At 40.0% G+C, this 25,422-nt stretch overlaps 3 protein-coding genes across 3 annotated transcripts; 1 reads left to right on the top strand and 2 right to left on the bottom strand.

Annotated features, from left to right (window-relative positions):
- Positions 1 to 1,189: 1,189 nt before the first annotated feature.
- Positions 1,190 to 23,993, top strand: LOC6034505 (phosphatidylinositol 4-phosphate 3-kinase C2 domain-containing subunit beta). The gene is made up of 11 exons (XM_001844758.2): positions 1,190 to 1,305; positions 2,341 to 2,769; positions 2,827 to 3,659; positions 6,160 to 6,603; positions 6,663 to 6,854; positions 7,007 to 9,656; positions 9,714 to 10,106; positions 12,143 to 12,343; positions 22,955 to 23,151; positions 23,216 to 23,454; positions 23,516 to 23,993. The coding sequence occupies exons 2-11, from the start codon at positions 2,345 to 2,347 to the stop codon at positions 23,693 to 23,695; spliced, it is 5,754 nt and encodes a 1,917-aa protein (XP_001844810.2). The 5' UTR covers positions 1,190 to 1,305; positions 2,341 to 2,344; the 3' UTR covers positions 23,696 to 23,993.
- Positions 12,364 to 18,655, bottom strand: LOC6034506 (proteoglycan 4). The gene is made up of 4 exons (XM_038258204.1): positions 18,351 to 18,655; positions 18,156 to 18,276; positions 17,550 to 18,092; positions 12,364 to 13,177 (listed from the first exon to the last, which is right to left on the bottom strand). The coding sequence occupies exons 1-4, from the start codon at positions 18,435 to 18,437 to the stop codon at positions 12,432 to 12,434; spliced, it is 1,497 nt and encodes a 498-aa protein (XP_038114132.1). The 5' UTR covers positions 18,438 to 18,655; the 3' UTR covers positions 12,364 to 12,431.
- On the bottom strand, positions 23,794 to 25,422 carry LOC6034507 (venom serine protease 34). Its single transcript, XM_038258205.1, has 3 exons — positions 24,872 to 25,422; positions 24,715 to 24,816; positions 23,794 to 24,659 (listed from the first exon to the last, which is right to left on the bottom strand). The coding sequence occupies exons 2-3, from the start codon at positions 24,770 to 24,772 to the stop codon at positions 24,028 to 24,030; spliced, it is 690 nt and encodes a 229-aa protein (XP_038114133.1). The 5' UTR covers positions 24,773 to 24,816; positions 24,872 to 25,422; the 3' UTR covers positions 23,794 to 24,027.

Here is a 25,422-nt window from a genome sequence, read left to right as displayed (position 1 = left end):
ATTTTCTGGCTGTGCGTTGAATTAGGTGCAAAATTGGCAATAATTTTAATATTTTAAAATTATGCCTTTCCTCGTGCATTTATTTCTAAAATAAACAATTGGGTCCTAAAATGAAGCTAAGATAGCTGATATTATTGTTTACAGCTTATTTTTCTGAGTACAATGACCTCGACAATGACCCTTTGTATGACCACAAAGAGTTCAAAATGGATTTTTAAATCAATTTTGAAAACTTAACCTCGCGGTCTTACTTAAGCCCACACTAATTTGGAACCCCGCCTTGCATTTGAAATCCTGTACGATCGGGGTTCCAAATGAATATGGTTTTAACAGTTATTTCCAAGGGGGTCATAATTGGGTATTAAAGTCCTATGTCAATTTTTATGTACAAAGGTAAAAAACACGATTAAAAACCATTTCTAATCACTTTTTTTTTTTCATTTTAATGCAAAAAAAATGACGAGACAATATTTTTTCTATGGATCAACTATGGTCCCCTTGGAACGAGCTGTCAAGAAGGAGCTTTGATGTCAAGAAGGACCGCGAGGTTAATTTTCCCTAATTGATTTAAAAATCTATTTAAAGTCTTTGTGGTCGTACAAAGGGTCACTGTACTCAGAAAAATAATCTTTTTTCGCTGTAAACAATAATATCAGCAATCTAAGCTTATTTTAGGACCAAATTGATCCATAAAAAATGTGTTCGTAGAAACTTTTTCTTGCATTAAAATAAGAAAAAGTGATCAGAAATGGGTTTTAAGGTTTTAAGCGTGTTTTAAAACATTGTACATCAAAATTTACATAGGGCTTTCAAATACAGATGTTGTCCGTTTCTCTCAAAGTTACACGCCGCGCGGCATTTCAGAATGTGCCGCAGGCATTGTTGCTAGCGATTTTCTGCACTTTTGGTGCAATAAAAAACATACCCGGCAACAATGCCATGCGATTCGAAGAAGATCAACAAAAACAATACGCGCAGTATGGGATTTGACAGCGCGCATTTGCCGAAAATGCGGTGCGTCGTTTCGAGACTGGTTTGTCGCGTGTCTTTTTTCGATCTTTTTTAAAAGATTACGAAAAAAATCATATTTGCATTTACATTTTGCGATCAAAAGATTTTTTCGACCACCCCGTCCGATGCCACCACTCCAGAGTGCGAAAACGCATACGTCATTTTCTGACAGCAAATTTACAACTCAATTCAAATCGGGAGGGTGTTCCGCCGCGACAGTGCCCAAAAAATGCAAATTTTCACCACAAAATACGTTCCGTTTTCGTAGAAAAATAGTGAAATCACGTAGCGCAGGTAAGCCCGCACCGGAAGGGCATATTTTTTCGCAGCCTGAAGTGTTTTCCGCCGGAATATCTCGCCAAACAAGTTCCGCTAGTTTTTTTTCCTGCTGCAAAGTTGCAAGTTTATCATTCCATCACGATCATCGCCTACTGCCTGGCTGGACTCAGAGCTGGGGAAGAAAGATGCGGCGTGGAGAAGGAGAAGAGTGGCGCTCCGCCCCCGTCTTATTTTGAAGATCACTTCCTCCGATTCGATGCGGTGTGTGTGGAAGTAAATAAGCAGAAGCAAGAATAAGCAGAACAGCAGGCGCTGAACCGAGCCGACGATGCTCTGGAAGTTGGAAGCAGAAATCGGAGCATGATGGCCTGCTGCAATTTATTATTATTTTGCGTGGAAGAAGACGCACACAAACACAGACGCAGCGCCGCCAATCGTATCGAAAGATATGTGTAAATAAGGCAACGAAAAAAAGAGATATTTTGGAAACGAAGCCCTCCTTTCGCGGGATGATTGAATTCAATTGCAGCTAATAAATCGAGGTCGGTGTGTGAAGAAACCGTTGGCGAATTTTGGCCGGATGGAATGAAAGAGACCGACTGTTTACACTATTGAAGAAAAAGGAACTGCGCCGCAAGAAATGCTGCATGCTAATTACGCTACTGAATCATTTAGTAACCAGTGGTATGATAACACTGAATAGTAATTATAGCTGCTGTGCTGTGTTTGTTCAGGTGGTTGAAGGATTGCAGACACCGTATTGGCATGAGAACCAATCAAAGTGACTGATTGATGAGTGATTGATTTTGCAGCAGTTAACTATGTGTAGATACTTGACCATGAAGTCTGTGATTGGGAAACGCATTTAATGATACTAATTTCAGTTAACTTAGTAATTAACGTATAGCTTGTATGTAAAGCACTTACAATTTAACAATTAAATTAAAGAGTAATTGATAGCTTGTGGGAAGAAATTTAGTAATATGTCAGCTCTTCATAAAAGATAACGTTAAAAAAAACCACAATAGTGATTGGTGCCGTTAATTTCAGCAAAATGTCCAGCCGACACGAGGTCGAGATGGAGAAGCAGTTCTTGGCCGATCTAGAGAAGGCCAAAGCGCTCAGCTTGGAGACGCACGAGCTGGAGAAGATCCGAAAGCAGCGTTACTCCCAGCCGGATCCCTCCATTTATTCCGAGACGAACAATCTGGAGGAGTACAAACAGTACCTTCAACGAAAAGCACAATTACATCAGGCCAAAACGGGTGCGACCGCAATTTCCGTTGCTCCACCCAGCTCTGCCCGTCGCAACAGTGATACTCGCAATCCGTTGACAAACGCCACCCCCACCAGCAGCATTGATCAGCAACGGGGCAGAGATGAAGCTGATTTGATGTCCTTCAACCCTCCGCCACCGGTGCCGAACCCGCAGGACGAAGCCCACAATAGTCTAAAGGAATTGGTCGACAAGATGCATCGGTAGGACTGAATGCTGAGTGCGTGGGATTTTTTTTATTGATGTTGTTACTTTTCTAGCATGAATACCCAGCAACAGTACGAACATCCGGTGTACAAAACACAACGTAGTTACAGCGTAGCGTCGGCACCGACCTACGGCGGATACACGCCGGCATATCTTCAGCAACAGATTGTCCCAAACTACAGTCCGGCGTCTATGCAACTCGTCCCGTATCAACAGACACCGTCGGATAAACCATCCAAACTAACGCCGGACGAGTTGGCACGTCTCTACAGCATGCCGACAGCCTACGGGGTCACTCCACAGCCAGGTTTCATCCCTCAGGGCCAATACCAACCCAACGCATATCTCCCTCATCCTCAGTTCCCGGTCCAATACGCACCAGCTCCAACAACCGCTTACATTCCTCAAAGCCAACCGGTAGCAGCAACAGTTGCTCCACCGGCACCCGGCTTCATCGTTCAACCTTCCCCTCCCCCTGCGGTGGCCACAATTGCCAACCCAGAGTCCGCACTGGTGCATGTCCCTAAACCTGTTGCCCCCCTCTCGAAACTGACCCTGGCCAATCGTTCCACCTCCCAACCGGTGCAACCGTTCCCACCCGCCATCCCTGGCCCATCATCCTCTTCAACGTCCAATCCTTTCGCAAGAAACTCGCTCGGAGCGCCCGGAGCTTCATCGGCGGCCACCACCGCCAAAAGCAACGGCGAGCAGGTCGTGCTGCGTCCCAAAAGTGATCCCCCGGCGGCGACGGCCCGGCTCGGCGATAACCTGATCGATCTGGGTCCGTTCGAGGAAAATTCACGAGTGTCGGTGCTGGAGGCGTTCGATCCGTTGCTGTGCGGTCACCGGAGCAGCCTCAGCAGCGGTGCCAGCGAGGACGATAAAGGTAGGCCGGAAGTGTCGGGAGGAGCGCGTGCCCGGGGAAAGTGGAAGAATTTTTAAGATTTTGTTTTTCGTGACGATTTTATCCGGAAGGAAAGGCGTATTATTTTGTAGCAGTAGAATATATGAATTTTGACGCTAGAATGAGGTCATGATAGGTATTTTTTTATCTCTGCTTTCACGCGAAATAGTATTTTAATCAGTCGAGAGCGATAAGCGATTAGACAATGACATTTTTATCATATTTTTTTCGATGTTTGTGCCGCATCGTTCGTAGTTGATAAAAAATCATTTCGCTTGATTGAATGTGTATAATTCTAACATAAAAAATGCGTTTATTTAGATTTACTTGACCATTTAAAATTTAAGTATTTTCCGACTTCAATTTTATTTTGTCTTCAACTTTTAAATGAGTTTTTTTTCAATTTAAAAATTTCAAAATTATTAAATTTTAGAACTTTATAATCATGGAATTTTAAAATCATTTATTTATATAAAAAAAGGGTTTTCAAATATAAAAAAAAGCTTGTATATTCTGGTTTCATTATTTTCAATTTCATTTCTGTAATAACAGTGTTTTAAAATTTTAGAATGTTTGTATTGTTGGATTAAAAAAAACCCCCCGTTTTGTAAAGGTATTGCAAAATTTGTAGGTTGTGTCGAATTTTCAAATTAGAATTGTTTTTTTTTTTCAAATTTCAAAATCAATCAAAAATGTTAATGAAAATTAAAGTTTAATCAACCGAAAACCAGTTAACATGCATTTTCCTGCACTTATAATTTTATTTAGCAGGTCTGAACTCCTTTGAAGACATATTAAATTTTCAAGAAATACCAATGTACAGTCCCACGAAAAGTTTTTTTTTTGCGATTTTTTTTTTTAACTGATGATTGGACAGCAACCGGACGCGTGAAAAATGCATTTTACAACACTTTTTTCATCCAAATGTTGAAATCTAGGCTTGTAATTGAATTGAAGAACTTTTTTAATAGATTTTTTCTTATATTTTTAATTTTTTATGTTTGTTTTTTTCATTTGTTTATTTCTTGGTTTTTATAAAGTTGAGTGTTTGAATTTATATAAATATCAATAATAAATTTTAAAAGCACTTTTTTAAATTTATCTTCTTATTTTTTTTTGCCCCAGAAGTAGAAATGCAAAAATACAAATTTGTAATGTGTTTGATTTATTTTTATTCTATTTTTGAATTTATAAATTTCTAAATGTTTATTCATTTTCAGAATTTTAGAAAATTATTACAATTTCCGAGTAATTTGATCCAGTAATTTTTATAAGTTAGGAAGTTTTCTAATTTTGACCATGTTCAGAATTATTTAAAAAAAAAATTGCAGGGTGTTATGTTACACATGACCAATATGACAAAAATTTGTAAACAAATCTCTTTTTTTATAACGATACGCTGTTGAACAGATACTTACCTTGGGTTAAAAACCATCTTTTGTCAGTGGGTCTCATTGCATTTTAGAAGCTTGTTTTTAGTTAATTTTCGATTTAGTGTTAGTTTAAATCTGAGCTGAAAAATAGAGCTTTTCGATACTTTTAGTGAGTGCGGAAAAAAGTAACTTTCAGCACACTTATTTACAAGATGAAAACTATATAGTTTCGTTGCTTCAGAAGAACATGTGTAGTATAAACACCGGAATTGAAAAAAAAATATTAATTTGTAGTTTTGACGATTATAAATACGATTCTCCTATAAATTTAGGTCAAGTCCAACCATAGCAGGCACTGCCAAACTGGCTGACGAAACCATCCACCAACTTATTCTGCTCCTCGTCAAATCGCTTATTGCTCTCTGGCGTTATCGCTCAATCACTCCACTCTGATCAATTGTTATCAGTATTTGGTATACGTTTTGCAAGCACATGCTATATTATCCGCGCCGCGCAAAGACTGTTACAACCTTACAACTTCAATCAGTAAGATTCGTTCTTTTAGCAGGTACAGGCAGTTTTCGTGCGTTTTAAATGTTTATTGAGAATTCCTGCTGCCAACGAGAAAATAAATTTAGGATAAATAAGTTTTTAGGCTATATTTTAAACGATATTTGTTACACACACGCTCAACCACACTAGCTTTGTTAACCTCTCGAATGATAAAAACTGGTGACAATAAATGCGACGACCAAGTGCCTCCAACAAGTGCTGTAAAACCCAGCTTTTCGTTTCGTTTCATTTCTGATTCCATCCCTGATGATGAGGAGAGAAAGTACCTAGTTAGTTAAAAAATCGAATCGAATTAGCGCGAAGTAAATACACGGTCAAATGTTGTTGCGCAGGGTAGTGCGATATTTTAGCAGTAAGTAGATTGTAAGAAAGGTTAATTGGTTACTCTTAAGTTTTTTCATGAAAATATATTTTCCAGTCTGAGAGAACTTCAAGCTCTGCGCCGAGAATTCCCAAACTGGAAAATATAAGAACAGTGTTTCTAATCGTAGCTTTTGCTTTCTCTTCCCTCTCTTTCGCACTCCGGATACCCTCAGATGATACGGCTTCGACGTACTACGAGGACTACGATCCGTTCGATTACATCTACAGCGGTGGCACGCAATACTCGGATCCCGTGTACGAAGCGGTCAGCCGCTCGGATCGGACGCCCCTCTCGCCAAACAGTAGCGGCTCGGGTCCGCCACCGGCTCCGGGCTGGAGCGTCTCGAGTGCGTATGGCTTCGGCGAGCCGGACCTGGAGATGGATCCACCGCCGTTGCCTCCGCGAAATTCGGACCTTTACCATCCGATGATGGGGGCGGTCACTGCAGCCGCGGTCGGGAATGAACCTTCGAGCTCCGCCGGAAATTACGAGGTGATGCAGCGGAAGACGATCGAGCGACGTCCGGCGCCGACGAAGCTGTACGAGAATGTGGTCATCAAGAAGAGCTACGACAGGGAGTTGATTGCGTTCTACGAGATGGTGAAGCACTTGAGGGGTAAGACATCATCTTGGAAATTCTCAAATCATATTCTGATGGCGGTTTTAACCTTCCAGAACAATACCGCTGTGACGATTCGGGAAGCAACGTGGGTCACGTGGTCGCGTCCGAGTTTGACAATCACTACCCCGAGGGAACCAGTATTAAGCTGCTTGTGCATCCGGCGCTCGATTGCTTCACGTCGTACGACAGCCAGAACAAGGGCCAGATCGATGGCTACGGACCGCCAATCCCGTTCACCTGTGATAGTGAGTATTGCATCGGGGGTGTTAACTTTGTCGTTCGCTGTGAATTATCTCAAGACTCGGCTGTGGGAGCATGCTTATTAATTTCTGGGCAACACGTTCGAAACAAGGGCGTCTATGTGAAGTGTCCCTACAATTCTAATCATTTTTTTCAGTAACGACCACGGTGGAGCACGTAATCGCGTACGTCTTCTGTGCCCTCGAAGGCCAGGTTCTGAACGGCGTCGGCGATTACATCCTGAAAGCGATCGGCATCCAGGAGATCCTGAGTCCACGATCGCGTCTCAACCAGCTGCAGTGCGTGCACAACAGCATCAAGCTGGAGCACGACGTCCAGCTGGGCTTCATTGCGAAGACGCCTCGGATCATGCAGAGCATTGCGAGGACGGCGCAGGACGACAAGCGGGACTCGGAGCTCCGGTTGGAGCACATTTTGCCACGGGAGGCTACTTCGGCTATTAGCTACGACGACTTGATGATCTTGCTGGAGTGTCTCGAGGCGGAGATTGAGAAGCTGCAGTCGACGGCGGACGATCACAGTCCGCACACGATCTTGAGTTGTTCCGGGGTGATTCAAGCGGTGAAGGCCATCTGCAACATGCTCGGGCCAATCGATACGCTCGATATCACCAAGTCGATCGACGACCTTAAGACGTGCTGTGACAGCTGCCAGACGATCTACAGCTATGGGGATTCGTCAGATTACAATAATGGAAGTTTGAGCATCGTTTCGGAAAGTGGAGATTATGCCGAGGTGACGCTTCGGCCGCGTACCGTGAGTCAGCAGATCCGGTACCGCTGTAACGAGGTTCGGAACGCAATACAGGGACTGCTGGAGATTTACTCGCATGCATTCCGCGTGAACTTTTGCGTAAACGTGCCCGAGTGGGACACGAATCCGGTGTCGATCTGCAACATATCGCAGAGTGTGATGGTCAACGTGATGTGTTTGCACAGACCTCCGATGCACTGGAAGCACGACGAGTACAACTTGGGCGTGCAGATTTATCACGGAGCGAGGTTCATCAGTGAGGCGGTGGTCACGCAATGTCCGAATGAAATTACAGGGATTTATCCGCGGTTGAAGTTCAACTCGTGGATCATGTTCCGGAATCCTGTTTGTACTCTGCCGAGGGAGGCGAGGTTGATCTTCGTGCTTTACGGGGTTACACGGGAGCCCGTTGAAGGGGACAAGCAGCAGGAGGGAGGCGCTACGAGTTCGGATGGTCCAACGCAGGAAGGTCGCGTTACGAAGGTCGAGTTGGGCTGGGCGTCGATACAGTTCTTCGACTTCGAGCGGAAGATGATTCAGGGATCGTACTTGCTGTCGTTGTGGCCGCCCACGGCGGAGAAGTACTTTGGACCTGCGCCGGCCAAGGGAACCCATCCGCTGGGATCGTCGTACCCGATTCTCGGAATAGAAATCCCGAGTTACGGCGGAGCGGTAGTGTTTCCCGAACCGATCAAAAATCTACCCCCGTGGAGTAAGTTGGACTTCAACAGCTTAGATCGCAACTTGCAGCAGGAGTTGATCGACACGGCCGAACAGGGCTACTCTGCAGACAAGCTGGAAAAGCGTGAAGTCTTGTGGGAGAAGCGTCACTATCTGCACAGCTTGCCTCATGCCTTGCCGAAGATTCTGCACGCGGCCCACAGTTGGGACTACGCGTGCCTTGCCGATCTTCATGCCTTACTCAAATCGTGGTCCGCGATGACGCCGGTACAGGCGCTGGAACTGCTACTGCCACGATACCCCGACCTGGAAGTTCGACGACAGGCCGTCGAGTGGATCTCGCACATGCCAAACGATGAATTCGTCGACTATCTGCCCCAACTACTGCAAGCGCTGAAACATGACACGTACGAGGCATCTCCCCTGTCTCGACTACTGCTCCAAAAGTCGTTGGAATCCCCGCGAATAGCTCATCACATGTACTGGCTGCTGTTGCACAGTTTGCCCGGCGAAGCGCCTCAGAACATGGTCGAAATGAACCAAATTGACGAAGCTCTGGTGAACCAGGCCCGGTATCACCGGCGAAACCAGCTGATGTTGCGCGCCTTGATGGCCACTTGCGGCGAGAAGCTGACCGCGAGGTTCCTCTCGCAGAACATGATGTGCAAAAAGCTAGGGGAAGTGGCGCAAAGCGTTAAAATCGCCAAAGAATCGCACCGGCTGCAGATGCTGAAGCAGGGACTGGAGTCGGTCAACCAAATGCTGATCGATGCTCCGACTGTGCTTCCGCTGGGACCGGGTAATGAAGTGACGGGCATTGTTGTACGGAGTTGCAACTACTTCAACTCGAATACGCTCCCGTTGAAGGTTAACTTTATGGGTCCGGACAAGGTGATCGTGCCGGCGATCTTCAAAAGTGGCGACGATCTTCAGCAGGACATGCTGACCATTCAGATGGTTCGGATCATGGACAAGCTGTGGTTGCGCGAGGGACTCGACCTGAAGATGGTCACGTTCAACTGCGTGCCGACGGCCTACAAGAAGGGCATGATCGAGATGGTGTCGGACTCGGAAACGCTGCGCAAGATCCAGGTCGAGTGGGGCCTGACGGGGTCGTTCAAGGACAAATCGATCGCCGAGTGGCTGGCCAAGCAGAACCCTAGTCAATTAGAATACCAGCGGGCTGTGGAAAACTTTACGCGGTCCTGCGCCGGCTACTCGGTGGCGACCTACATTCTCGGTATTTGTGATAGGCATAATGACAACATTATGCTCAAAACCTCGGGACATCTGTTCCACATAGATTTCGGTAAATTCCTCGGCGACGCACAAATGTTTGGCAACTTCAAGAGGTAAGTTCAAGCCGAAAATTCCCCAAGCATTCGTAATAAAACCCAGAACCTTTCCAGAGATCGCACCCCATTCGTCCTGACCTCGGACATGGCGTACGTCATCAACGGCGGCGATCGCCCATCAGCCAAGTTCCACAAATTTGTCGACCTTTGCTGTACAGCGTTCAACATTGTGCGCAAGCACGGCGATCTCATCCTGCACATGTTTGCCCTGATGACGACGTCCGGAATCCCGGGCGTTACGGTCGAGGCGGTCAACTACGTGCGGAACGCACTGCTGCCGGGCCAGTCGAACCCGGAGGCGGCGGCGTCGTTCGCCAAGATGATTCACATCTCGCTCAAGTCGTGGTTCACGCAGTTTAACTTTTTCCTGCACAACATTGCGCAGATGAAGTTTTCGGCGGAGAGCGACGACGGCGAGCTGTTGAGCTTTGTGCCGAGGGTTTACACGTGAGTATTGCTCCTTGATAAGCGATCGTTGCGATCGATTTATTTAGATCGTTGATCTAAATTTATAGGTCAGCGATCATAATATTTCGATCGAGTATGATGATCGACGTACCGATAAAACCTTCCTTCCTCAAGCTGGATATTTGTGCGTTTATTCTTCATGTTAATTTTTTGAGTAGTACGTATCCAAACAGTAAAAATTTAAAAATTTAATAGTTGCAGTTAAAATTGAATACTTGCATAAAAGTCAAAAATTATATAAAAACACAACTACAAAAAAAAAAACTGATTTTAACAAAAACTACTAATTTTATTACAATTACAAAAAGTACTAAAGTTATTAAAATGACTTAAATAAAAAACAAACTAAAATTATAAAAATGATAAATATCACAAAACTTACAAAATCTAAACTACAATAAAAAAAATAATCATTGATATCCAAACAGCTAGAATTCTAAAATTTTTAGAATAAAAAAATAAACAATTACCAAAATATCAGAAATAAAAAAAAAATTAAACATTTATAAAACAAATCAAGCATAAAAAACTATAAAATAAATAACCAACAGAACACAAAAAATATAAAAAAGTACAAATTTAATGAAAGATGCAAAAAAATTACATTAAAAAATACGAGGTTTACAAAAACTTGTAAAACAGAAATCAGACAAAAAATACCCAATTTAACAAAAAATGCAAAAAATACGTTTTTTTTTTAAATATTCATCGACCAGAAAATAACCAAAACACAAACATTATAAAAATTGAAAAACAAACTGCTAAATTAGGAAAAAACTTCAAAATCAATACTACAATATAAGAAAAAAAAATAAAATAAAAAAAAAACATACAAATTCGACAAAATAAACAAGAATGGAGAAATTTCCTAAAAATACAAATTGTCCAAAATATACAGAACTACACAAAAGAGAAATAAAAAAATATCCCAAATATTAAAAAATACAAAAGCTTTAAAAAAATTACCAAAAAAAAAAATACGTAGATCACAAAAATGACAAAACATTACAAAACAAAAATGACAAAAATGAAAAAAATAAAAATTACTAAAATCAAAAGAAAAAAAAATTACAAAAATGACCAAAATTACAAGATTATCAAAAAAAAAAAAGTAAAAAAATACAGAAATTGAAAAATATGGTAAGGATGACCAAAATCAAAAAAGTGAAAAAAATGACAAAAATGACCAAAATGACAAAAATGACCAAAATGACCAAAGTGACCAAAATGACCAAATGACCAAAATGACCAAAATGACCAAAATGGCCAAAATGACCAAAATGATAAAAATGACCAAAATGACAAAAATGACAAAATTGACAAAAATGACCAAAATGACCAAAGTGACCAAAATGACCAAAATGACCAAATGATCAAAATGACCAAAATGGCCAAAATGACTAAAATTAACAAAATGATCAAAATGATCAAAATGACCAAAATGACCAAAATGACCAAAATGACCAAAATGATCAAAATGACCAAAATGACCAAAATGATAAAAATGACAAAAATGACAAAAATGACAAAAATGACAAAAATGACAAAAATGACCAAAATGACCAAAATGACAAAAATGACAAAAATGACAAAAATGACAAAAATGACAAAAATGACAAAAATGGCAAAAGTGACAAAAGTGACAAATGTGACAAAAATGACCAGAATGTCCAAAATGGCAAAAGTGATAAAAATGACCAAAATGACCAAAATGGCCAAAATGACTAAAATTAACAAAATGATCAAAATCATCAAAATTACCAAAATAACCAAAATGATCAAAATGACCAAAATGACCAAAATGACCAAAATGACCAAAATGACAAAAATGACCAAAATGACTAAAATTAACAAAAATAGTAAGGATGATTGTCCGGATAATTTGGATCTGGAATTGTCTATAACACACTCGTTTTAAATATAGAACTCGAACAAAATTGAATCCAACCAAGAATCTAGAATCGATTATCCAAAAGAATGTTCTAATCCCAAACTTCCTCATCTTTCATCCGCAGCATGGCCCAGGACGGTCGACTCAAGTCCGTAACCGTGCACGGTTTCCAGAAGCGGTACGACCTGGAAAAGTATTACACCTACATCCTGAAGGTGACGCGACAAAACCAACCGGATCCGGCCTACCTCTTCCGGTCGTACAAGGAATTCTGCGAGTTTCACCAGAAGCTGTGCATTCACTTCCCGCTGGCCAAGCTGCACAGGTGAGTCAAAACTCTTCGACCATTGTGAGTAGCATTTATTTGCACTTGAACACTAGACAATGCTGTCGCCGCGATTAGATAAGATTAGTTAGGCGGACGCTTCGGAAAGGGTCGATTCGCTGTCACGAGCGCCGCGTGCGTGTCTTCCCAGAAATAGACCGTCACCACCGTCACTGCTGCTGGCGTTGGGTTGTTGTTGTTTGTGGTGGTAGTCTCGCATGCCACGTAGCGTTCGCGGCGGTTCCGATGGGACGGATTGTCGCGGAAGCTGCAGACTGGTGGGGACGTTTCGCACGACTTCCGGATCGACACGGGCGGCGGTTTGGCTGATCGAGGATCGGTGCCGTTCGACCATGTTCCAGGTGTCGTAGTCGTCGTCGTCGGAGTCTTCGTTGACGGTTCGTTTCATCGGGATTGGTTCCTCCTTGCGAATGGATCGAGGGGGTGGCGTTGGGATTTCCATGGTCACCGTTGGTGGTGCGGGTTGGGGAGAGGTTGGTGGTGGACCAGGAGCTCGCTTCTTCAGGATTGATTTGATGGGTTTTGGAGACGGGTTGGGGTCTACGATCTGCGGGGCTGTGGTTATAAGAACATCTGGAACCAGTTCCGGTTTCCGTGGCTCGAAGATGTCCTCGATCGATCGTTTCCGGTTGATGGGGAATGCTTCGACAATGGGTTCCGGCTTGGGAGACTCCTGGCCATCGGCAGGGTTTCGAGGTCGCGCTTTGACCTTTTGGAATATATCGTTGAACGATTCGGCGTCATCCTCCAACGCTGGTTCTTTCGGTTTTGCTGGCCGATCGAGTTCCGGGGATTTGGACGCTGCTGCCAAACCTGTTGGAAAAACCATTGAATGAGTCGAATCGATGAAATGAGTTGAATCGATAAAATTATCGTCGATAATATTAGCGTCTTACGAAAAATAACGATAATGGTTAAAGATAATATATCGCTATTTCGACTATTTGGTCTGCGATAATCTTATCAACGATAAAGGACGATAACTCATTTTTAACATCATTGACTCAGAATATACTTTTGAAATCATTTTGAAAATACTAAAAAATTACATTTTGCTTCAAGGGTATCAAACGAAGCGAAATTGTGTATACTTTTTCACTTTATTTAAGTTTTTATTGTAAAATACAGTCCAGACTCGATTATCCGAAGTTTCGATTGTTCGAAGTTCGATAATCCGAAGGTTTGTATTGGACTGCGGATAATCGACTCATTTTTTTTCTTACTTTTAACATCAAATTCGAGTTCTGCGACAAACTTGATTGATTGATTGCCTATTAAATTAAAAAATGCATTTTATCAATACATCATCACCGCCATTTTGGTCGCCATCTTTAATTAAAAAATTATAAATCACGTTAGATTAGTTCAACAATGAAAAATATTTTTTTCTTTGTTCGATTAGGCCGATGCAAATATTTCAAAAAGTTTTTGTCCTCGGCCTGGCCCCTGACCCTGGCCGAGGTCAAGGGGGCAAAAACTCTAGTTCAGTTGTTTTGCAATCATTAGTTTTCAAAAATCTAAGATCTGACAAAAACAAAAATTGTATCGAAAAAAAAATTTGCATCGAAAATTTTAAAAAAAAATCTTAAGATTTTTTAATAAACCCAAACATGTTAAAAATCATTTTAAACGCAGAAGAATGTATTTTAATTTGATGTCAGCTGGTTGCACTTGAATTTTCATTGAAATTTTGAAGTTTTTTGAAAAAATATTTTTTTTGCCCCCTGATTTTTCGGGCCAATTTTGGATGGGGTGGGGGGGGGGGGTTACAAAAACTTTTAAAAATATTTGTACCAGCCTTATTTAAAGTTAAATTTTGTCAAGGCCTACGTATAATCGAGTCTAGACTGTACTTAAATTTTCATAAAATACCTTTTTTGCAAATATTTTAACTTTTATAATTAACATTAATTGAAACGAAGCGTGATTTTGTATTTATTTTTGAATTATTAATTTTTTTTTCGTTAAATATTTAAATTTTCAGAAAATACCGTATTTTTTGAAAACACTCAATTTTTTTTTATTTGCAATGTGGGTATCAAACAAAGCTAAATTTTATACAGCAATTCTCCACGAAAACAGCATGATTCGAAAAAAAAGTTCTCCGATCGGGCTAAATTTTTTTCTGGGGGTTTCTTGGCCAAAATAATGAAACCCGTATTTTTTTGTTTGGCCATTAGGGTGACCTAACCAGTGTTAGTGTAGTCCGAAAAATGGCAATTTTCGTCGATTTTCGCAAAAACCATTTTTTTCAAAAAATCATTACTCCGCGCCATTTCAATCGATTTTAGCTGTCTCGGACGTCAATGGAAAGATTAAAAAAAAATAGCATATCTTAAAAATAGCGCATTCGTCATTAAAATTAAAGTATTTTTTTAAACATACGGTGTTTTGTTAAAATTTTAGTATTTTACAAATAAAGCTCAGATCTTGAAAAAAAATTTTGGTTTGATAAACATTTTGCAAATAATGAATTCGAGTATTTTCGAAAAATACGGTATTCTGTTATTTTCTACTATTGATACTTTGAAACTTACTATATTATCAAAAAATATATTGTTACTATCAAAAAGTATAAACTCTGAAAATTCAACATCATTTGGATTAACACCAAAATTTAACACCATTTCTGTCTCTTGCTCAGTAAAAAAAATCATGATTTTATTACATCTGGGAATGGTTGCATCTTTTATATCAGTAAAAAATGTGTAATTTTACCACTTTTCTGGTTTAATGGAACTTTTACAACAATATATAGGAGGTTCTATTTACTTCCAAAATTACAACTTCCAAATTTACACCTTTTTTAGTTTGTGGATAAACGTTACAATCTTGAAATAAAGAATAAATAGTGTTTATTGTATTGTGGTTTTGGATAGTAGTTTTGAAATCGTTGAATTAAATAAATAAATGTACCCGAGGCCGGGTTGCCAGGCCAAAATTGTAAACAAAATCTACCTAAATATCGATAAAAAATGGAAAAATCTGACAGTTGAAAAGGTTAATAAAATTCAGTTTTTCGTTTAAATAAATATTAACTCAATTTTTCGATTTTAAGATAAAATCGTTATATTTAATTTTAAGAAAATTTTCAAAATTGGAAGATTGGAAAATCTGGCAAAATCTTTTAAAATTCAAAATTTTAAAATTCAAATTCATTTGACTGGATAGTTTTTTGATATTAATTGACTTAAATAGACTTGATTTAATTTACGGATATCCACAGCAATTGTCCATGTTATCCAGAATTGAGCAGTTCTCTAGGATTTCGGTCATTCGATTTTTTTTTGTATTTTTTAATCCGACTGAAACTTTTTTGGTGCCTTCGGTATGCCCAAAGAAGCCATTTTGCATCATTAGTTTGTCCATATAATTTTCCATACAAATTTGGCAGCTGTCCATACAAAAATGATGTATGAAAATTCAAAATCTGTATCTTTTGAAGGAATTTTTGATCGATTTGGTGTCTTCGGCAAAGTTGTAGGTATGGATACGGACTACACTGGAAAAAATAATACACGGTAAAAAAATTTGGTGATTTTTTATTTAACTTTTGTCACTAAAACTTGATTTACAAAAAACACTATTTTTAATTTTTTATTTTTGATATGTTTTAGAGGACATAAAATGCCAACTTTTCAGAAATTTCAGGTTGTGCAAAAATCATTGACCGAGTTATGAATTTTTAATCAATACTGATTTTTCAAAAATCGAAATTTTGGTCGTAAAATTTTTAACTTCATTTTCGATGTAAAATTAAATTTGCAATCAAAAGTACTTTAGTGAAATTTTGATAAAGTGCACCGTTTTCAAGTTATAGCCATATTTAAGTGACTTTTTGAAAATAGTCGCAGTTTTCATTTTTAAAATTAGTGCACATGTTTGCCCAGTTTTGAAAAAATATTTTGAAAAGCTGAGAAAATTCTCTATATTTTGCTTATTCGGACTTTGTTGATACGACCTTTAGTTGCTGAGATATTGCAATGCAAAGGTTTAAAAACAGGAAAATTGATGATTTCTAAGTCTCACCCAAACAACCCACCATTTTCTATCGTCAATATCTTAGCAACTAATGGTCCGATTTTCAATGTTAATATATGAAACATTTGTGAAATTTTCCGATCTTTTCGAAAAAAATATTTTCAAAATTTTCAAATCAAGACTAACATTTCAAAAAGGCCAAACATTCAATATTACGCCCTTTTAAAATGTTAGTCTTGATTTGAAAATTTTGAAAATATTTTTTTCGAAAAGATCGGAAAATTTCACAATTGTTTCATATATTAACATTGAAAATCGGACCATTAGTTGCTGAGATATTGACGATAGAAAATGGTGGGTTGTTTGGGTGAAACTTAGAAAACATCAATTTTCCTGTTTTTAAACCTTTGCATTGCAATATCTCAGCAACTAAAGGTCGTATCAACAAAGTCCGCAAAATATAGAGAATTTTCTCAGCTTTTCAAAAATATTTTTTCAAAACTGGGCAAACATGTGCACTAATTTTAAAAAATAAAAAACTGCGACTATTTTCAAAAAAGTCACTTAAATATGGCTTTAACTTGAAAACGGTGCACTTTATCAAAATTTCACTAAAGTACTTTTTGATTGCAAATTTGATTTTACATCGAAAAATGAAGTTGAATAATTTTACGACCAAAATTTCGATTTTTTGAAAAAATCAGTATTGATTAAAAAATTCATAACTCGGTCAATGATTTTTTGCACAACCTGGAAATTTCTGAAAAGTTGGCATTTTATGTCCTCTAAAACATATCAAAAAATAAAAAAAATTAAAAATAGTGTTTTTTTGTAAATAAAGTTTTAGTGATAAAAAGTTAAATAAAAAAATCACCAAATTTTTTTTACCGTGTATTATTTTTCCAGTGTAGTCCGTATCCATACCTACAACTTTGCCGAAGACACCAAATCGATCAAAAATGCCTTCAAAAGATACAGATTTTTGAATTTTCATACATCATTTTTGTATGGACAGCTGCCAAATTTGTATGGAAAATTATATGGACAAACTAATGATGCAAAATGGCTTCTTTGGGCATACCGAAGGCACCAAAAAAGTTTCAGTCGGATTAAAAAATACAAAAATTAAAATTGAAGAAAAAAGACCGATTTCGTAGAGAATTGCTCAATTGCATCTCCACTTAAAAGCTATTATATCACTTACCGTTTACTTTCTGCAGAATTTCGTTGAAAAACTCCGGCTGCTTCTGCTTCCACAACTCCTCGGGTACCGCCTCTGGACTATCCTTTTCCGGTGGAGGTGACCTGGTGGTGCTCTTGACCTTCCCAAACGAACCCAGCGAATCGCCGTCAACATCAACGCTACGTTCGTTGTAGATTTCGGTGTCGGAATTCCTGCTAACGATTGTTGTAGATCTGGCCGCGGGACTCCGACTCAGCGGGACCGAACCTTCGTTGAGCACCTCAACGGAGCGGGTCACCTCCAGCGTTACCGGTTCTAGTGACGCCGCCGCGGTCGCTATGTTTGGGGTGGATTTTGTTTTAACCAGACTCTTCCGAACTGGGGGTTTGGGAGGGGAGTAGGTCGGCTGTGGAGGCGTTTCTCTGGCTGGTGTTGACGACTTCTTCGTCTTCGGAGCCGCCGCTATCTTATCTGGTGAAGCGGTGCGTTTCTCAAGGGTCGTCGTTGTCGTCGCAGCAGCAGATGTCGATGCTAATGGTACGGACGTGGCCGGTTTTCTGATGGCTGTTTGGAGAACAAGAGTAGAATCAATAGGGTGTTCAACGCGCGATGACCCCTGATACGTACTCGTGGTCACAAAGGGATGACTCGCCGGTTCCCAGCTGTACGATGATCGCGTCGGTTCAATGTAGTCTTCATAATTCACGCTCTGCCGATAAACTCCGATAACGGTAATTCCGGTATTGTGCTACAGCAGAGAAAAAAAAATAGGGTGACGAATTGTTATTGTGTCTACCCGACCAGGTCAAGGCCGTGACTCACCTCCTTTCGGCGCGTGCTCCGCTCCGGCGCGGATGGAATTCCTTCGAAGGTGAGTCGCCTTCGGAACCATTTCAGCTTTAATCCCATGGCGCGAAGCTTCCCGATTCGATGTGTTGTGGCACGAACTGACTGACTGGAACTGGAATCGATGGCGTTTGATTCTTTAACAGGTTGAAAGTAAGGAGTACAAGTGTTTTATCTTATCTGTGAGTGGTTCTGCGTGCCGAAGTTGGTGCTCGACGCGGGTGGAAAGGAAGAAGGGCTGGCCTAAGAGCTATTTGTGGAGGTGCCACAACATGCCAACGAACGAATCGAAACCAATTAATTTGCCAAATGATGCCCGTGACGACGACGACGGGAATTGTGGACCAGGGTGACTACTCGAGTTTGGAAAAATCTATTTTTATATTTTGCTAGTTGACCTCAATCCTTTACTATCTTCGTTCGATTTTCTTGCATTTGTTATGTAGCGTTGATTTATAATTTTTATTGGGCAACACATTCATGAAAACTGTTTTCTGTGCTTGACTCTTTGCTAAAAATAATGAAAATGTTCAGATTGCAATAAACAAGAGTTTAATCCCTTCCCGCGCAGAGCAAAATCGAGATTTTTTACGTTTTTCTACATTACTTATAATTGGATCAACCAAATTAGATGAAAATTTTAATGGTTGAAAATGCAGGTTGAACCATGTTGAAAAACTGCATGGCTGCAGAGAAATTTAATTTTGAAGACAAAAATTAGTGATGCTCTGGAGTAACCATGGGCGTTAGAGGGTTAATCTTTTTGTGGAAACATCATCAGTAACGGGGTTAGACATTTTCAATGCCTCAATCACTCGAAACAGTACACAGCATATTTTCAGAGCTACTTAGTTTATCAACGTGACTCAGTTTTTTTTCCATAAATTTCACAATGTGGCTCAAAAACTCAAAGTTAGGCAATGTTTGCGAAAAACTTATTTACAGCATTATTTCCAACCTTATGAATTAAGTTCTATTAATTTAAATTACGACCAGAATTATGCCAATTTCTATATTTTTCTTAGTTTTAAAATATAGTCTAACATTAAAATATCATGCTGATCTCCAGAAATTCTATTTTGGCGTGCCTTTCTGTCAGCGAATGACTTCATTTATTAAAACGATTTGTTATCATAAAACCTAAAAAAATCGTCGGCGTGCCTTCCAATTATTGATTATATAGGGAGGACTTAATCAAGTAATACGTCTTGCTTGTCTCAACAAATTTTGGCTCATTTCTCATTTCATTTTTTTACCTATGAAAACAACACCACTATGAACTCGCGATCAACTGATGATGCCGGGGAAATAATAACCGCACAAACCGCTGCTCGCAATCGACTGTAATTAACATGTTTCTTTGTAACAGAAAAAAAACTTAGTCGAAAACAACCGGTGGCGTGCCTTCCGATCAGAGATGCTAGATTTATGACTGATTTTATCACTGCCAACGAGAAAAAGGATGCCGAAAACAGTAACAATCCTGCCGAGCAACCGTGTGGCTCCGCTGCTCGTAATCGTCTCTCAATTTAACAATCACTCATCCCATGCACACGGACAGCAACACAAAATAAACATAAATAAATACGAAAAAACAAGACTACGCACCCCCACTGCCAGCGCACTTATCATATAAAATAACAAATTAATAAAAGCAAATAACAAGCTTTGGTTTGAACATGAAAAAGATATCGCAAAATGAGTAATTCCCTACGTTTTCGTATATCGACTTATCATTGTATTTTTTTATTTTGATGAAACTTTGTACATCAATTCCTTACGTCAAAATAAACCAGAACGTTTCAGAATAAAATGTGTATAAAGAAAAAAAAAACTTACTTTTTTGCAATTCCGCTGTGAAACTGTCAACTTTTCCTGTCTTTCTGGAGAAACGAAACGGCCTACTTTTTCCTATCAAAAATAACAGAATGAAAAATTAGTATCTTTCAATACCAGTCCTGCAAAGTTCTACTTTTCAGCACTGTAATGGGTACTGAAAAGTTGAACTTTTCAACACTAGTATCGAAAAGTAAAATTTTTAAATATTTTTTTTGTTAAGGTGAATTTACTAAACACATCTGGAGTTTTTTTTTTTTGAAAAGGTCCAACAAACCAAATTTCCTGTTTTTGCTTTTTGGGTGTTTTGAAAATGCCTTGAGCCAGGGGTATTAAAAAACACCCAAAAAGCAAAAGCTGAAATTTTGGTTTATTGTACCTTTTTTTTTAAAAAAAAAAACCCAGACATGAATGTTTGACATAAAATTCCATTCTAGAAGCGTTTTTCGGAATTGCAAAAAAATAATGTACGACTCGTGCTGAAAAAATCTCCTTTTTGCAACTTGTTGCGTAAACTACTAACGTCATGATTCGAATTCCCGGACGCTTCGAATCCCGGACACTTCATCTTGTTTTATCAATTATTTGGATATAAGCTCGCATTATGAATGTCAAAACTGTGTTATTTGATGAATTCCAACACCAACTTTCATTTAAAGTTTGTTCGAACGCTGTAGTTAATGCCAAAACAATTAAATACAATAAAATTATAAGTTTACCAAAAATGTGAAACATTTCACTTGAAATATTTCATAGGCGTTCGAAGCACCGGGAAGGCAAAGTAGAAATTTATGGTTTCGATTTCCATAAATTCTTGCAAATTTTTATATAAACTGTCGATTATTTCGATGTTAACAGCTTATTTGAAACCTAAAGAATGCCATTCACTAACATTTCAGTCCAAATTTGTGCGATTCATAAGTAAAATCGAGTGTCCGGAATTCGAATCAGCTTTTATCAGTGTCCGGGATTCGAAGCACAACAAATCATTTTAATTTTAAAATTCTGATGAAAAATTGTTAGAAAATACATATTGTGCATGCATTTTCTTGAAACTGACTGTTTATACTACATCCTGATGATGTTTCTACATTTCCAACTTATTACATGATTTTTTGCCAGCTATAACAAAAATGATATGCTACTAAGTGTCCGGATTTCGAATCATGACGTTATTCTCGATTTCATTGGTAGGTTTTCAAACGAGCACGAAGCAAAATGTTTATCGTTCGGTCAAAACGTTCATCGTTTGTGCAAAACGAGAGAGAATTAAGAGTTCCTTCATTTTCTTTTCTTTTCACATTCGCGTCCTACTTCCTACTCCCTGATTCCTGTTTGTGTCATTTTACATGCATTCGAGTTCATCGCTCATCAATTTGAGTTCATTGTAAGTGCTCGTTTGAAAACCTACCAATAAAATCGAGAATATTTTGATTTGTTTTTTTTTTATATAAACATTTTATTGTGACAACTTGCCCCCTTCTATTGTTTTATTTTTTTTCATTTGTCGATCAAAAGTGCCAACTCTTCAGCTAAAGTGTAGGACGGATAATATTTGAAAAAATCGTTTTTAAAGAAATTTGAAAGGTTTGAAAAAAAATGTTTTTTTTTTCAAAGATCATTTTTGAATGTAAAGCTGACTATGTAAACAAAAAGTAATTCAAGAAAAAAATTGAAAAAAATCTTTTTTTCTAATTTAATACAAAAAGTTTCCATCTCTGAAAAAAATGTGGAGTGATAATGTTACAGACATGACTAAAATGACGAAGAACGATAGAAGTAATTATACTAAATTGAAGTCAGCTTGATGGCGCATGCGAGCAGAGCTGAGCCCCGCTCGCTTCGATGGTACACCCAAAGGAAAAATATATCTCAAAATCTGCAACATTGGATTTGCTGCAGAAAATGTCATATTTTATAACATTTTTTGCAGCAAGCCCGTAGATCATTTTTGCCCGCGTGTAAAAATTTCAGCGATCTGCAGTTCTCACCAACACATATAAAGCTGGCCCGTCCCCGAGCAACACTCCAAAGAGAAGCATATGTTGGTGCTCTTTCACTCACTTTTCATCAAGCGTCCATGGCGCGGTGGTAGCTTGTCGGATCAATAACCAAGAAGTTGGTGCTTCAAACCTCGTTCTGCTAAGTGTTTTTTTTTGTGAAATACAATCAAAAAGCCGTCGGTAATGTCGATATGTCGGTAACGGGCAAAAATGTCATACTCCTATATCGCAAAAAATGCATGAGGACAGATTTCATGCAGATTCTGATATACTTTCATGCCGCCATGCATCACAATCATGCGACTGCCAGTTGGGTGTAGACCACCGACTGAAGCTAGCCTTGAGACGAGCCGTGGTTATATAGGGAAGACTAGTTCCCTAAGTCACAACTTGGTGGCGCATGCGAGAAGAGCTGAGCAACTAACGCTGTAGGGGAGTGATGTCTTTTTTTTGTCATCAATATTTTTTTATATCATGACAATATGGAGGATTTTAAAATTGCGCTTGAGTACCCACCCTGCGGTTAGCTGAGCTTTTATTGGTCGGCGCTTTTGGAAGTGATTATGCACTGAATAATTATCGACTTTATGGGTGCGGTGCGGGTGTTTGTATTTTGAATTGTGCGTTTCCAGATTCGATAAGGCTTTTAATGGGGGTTGACCATTATCCAGTTTGAATGAGTTTAGAATTTCAAGGTGCAAAAAACTGTTAACAAATTGTGATTTTTTTCACTTTCCACAGCCTGCCGTCCGGCATCCACGTGGGCCGCTCGAACGTCAAGACGGTGGCCGAGCGGCGCCTGCCGGAGATCCGCCAGTTCCTGATCTCGCTGTTCAACGCGGCGGACGAAATTGCACATTCCGACCTAGTTTACACCTTCTTCCATCCGCTGCTGCGCGACCAGCAGGAGGCGGACATCCACGCCGCCAAGGTTAAGGGTGAGTGATGGTTAAAAGTCGTTTTTATGCTGATTTACTAACTTCTTGAAAAATGTATTTAAAGGCAATCGCGCCATCATGGACGAGTACCAGCAGCCCCGGGGTGAGATTAAGTTCTCGCTGCAGTACCACCGGGACGCGCTCATCGTGATGATCCAGCACGCCCGGGCGCTGCCTACGACGGCCAACAACCCGGAGCCGAACACGTACGTCAAGGTGTACCTTCGGCCGGACCAGGCCAAGGCCACCAAGCGCAAAACCAAGGTCGTGCGGAAGAACTGCAATCCCAGCTTTATGGAAACGGTAGACTGGAGGGCTAAAACACTGAAAAAAATCGTCACACTAAATTTGCGCTCCGTTTCAGCTCGAGTACCGACTGCCGCTGGACTTTATCCAGAAAAAGACGCTGGAGGTGACGGTGTGGTCGCACGACTCACTGCAGGAGAATGCATTCCTCGGGGGCTACCGGTTGGCGCTGGCCGAGCTTGATCTGCGGCACGAAATCAACGAGTGGTTCCCGCTGAGCTACCTGACGAGGGCTTAAGTCGACAAGAAAAAAGAGAAAGAAAGTTTTTTTTATTTTGCTGTTAATTATAATTTATATCTATACAATACACGTGTGTGTTTTGTGTTCGTGTTTATAATCAAGCTTCTTAACATTCAACGTAACAGTAACGGTATTGTAACGATCGTGACGGTCGACGACGATCGTGTAGAATCGGATGGACGGGTAGCGTCTACCGACCGGGGGGAGGAAAGTGAAAGAAAACAAAGAATTTATTTATAGCTTTTTCTATATTCAAGAGAATTAAAAATCCCACTCACAGGTATGAGCGAAATCAGTAGCATGCGTTTTTCTTTGTTCAACTCCAAATTTCACATAACACAGTAGGACGTATCGCTAGTCTGTGTTTTAATCCAGTCTAGGTAAGCGGAGACCCTAGTGTAAACGGCTGGCTTGTGCGTAGCACACCCGTATCCGTAACTTACAACTCCAACCACGTAAAACTGTTCATTTTCAGGATCCGTAAAAAACAGTGGCCCTCCGGAATCGCCTTGACACGTGTCTTTATGCGGCGTGTAGGTACACATTTGTTTAGAAGTTATCCTTCTGTTCCATCGGGTTGAACAGCTTGCGTTGTCGACTACGTTGAGAACCACCTTATTAAGCACTTGAGGAGAAGGTCCTCTAAAACGCAGAGCACCCCACCCGCTCGCTTCGAAAGACTCGCCAGTGAAGGTGCTTTCTCGGAACTTCCACGGTAGACAAACAGAACCGACTCTGTGATTAAACTCGATTTCGGACTCAGTTCGCACCAAACCGATATCGTTAGTTATCAGTCGCTCATTGTACTCTGGATGAACAATGATTGTTTTCACTGAGTAATATACGGCGTATGGATTGTACTTTTTGTATGGATCTTCTTCGTGTACGCCAACTAGAAGCGTCAGTGTTCCTTCCAAGTCGGTTAGGCAATGAGCTGCTGTCAAAGCGTAATATTCTGAAACTGAACGTTAAAATAAAGATCACACCCTGCTACAAATCAAAAAGAACGGGCTTACTTATAGTAGCTCCACAAAAGATACTAGTGGTTCCTGACATTACCAATCCTGCCATCATTGAAAATTCATGTGGATTCGCATCTTCCCTCGGACAATCCTTCCCTGTGGAAGTGTAATATTCTTAATTTGTCTAAAACAATCCGACTATTCACAATACCATATTTTCGTTCTTTCCTCTACACCTACAGTTTGGCTGAACAAGGGACAACGTACAGATGAATTGTCCATTCTGGGATTCGGAAGAAGATCGCATGCGCAAGAACAAACTGTTGGCCTCAGATTCTTTCCGAACACTTCCATCAGCACATCCTATGTTTGTGGCATTGGCCAGGTCCTCTCTTCCACTCAGGGAAACGATGACCTTGTGGTGGAACGAGCGAGGCGAATAATAAAAGCCGGAGGATTAATAATCTAACGAGATTTATTTGATCTTCGAGTTAATCAAACTTGTGACTCTTTCGAGCGCGTCGTCACGAATGGCGGAAAACGGCAGAACGATAGACGTCACCAGATGTCGTCTCTCGTTCTCTCTCTCTCTGCACAGGGTGGTTCACCCGGGATCCCACAGCCTCCCCCCAGTTACACCAAGAATCGCACTCTGTGTCCAGAAGGTGTAACTTTCGTTGCTGGATCATCTTGGGGGTGTGCGTTGACCTCAGGATTGCAGATGAACGCCGGTTTCAGTCGATCGATGGAAATACATTGTTG

The sequence above is a fragment of the Culex quinquefasciatus genome, chromosome 2 (assembly GCF_015732765.1).
Source record: "Culex quinquefasciatus strain JHB chromosome 2, VPISU_Cqui_1.0_pri_paternal, whole genome shotgun sequence".
NCBI classification, from domain to species: domain Eukaryota; kingdom Metazoa; phylum Arthropoda; class Insecta; order Diptera; family Culicidae; genus Culex; species Culex quinquefasciatus.
Note: the sequence above shows the minus strand (reverse complement) of the source record. Positions and strands in the feature narration are given on the sequence as shown.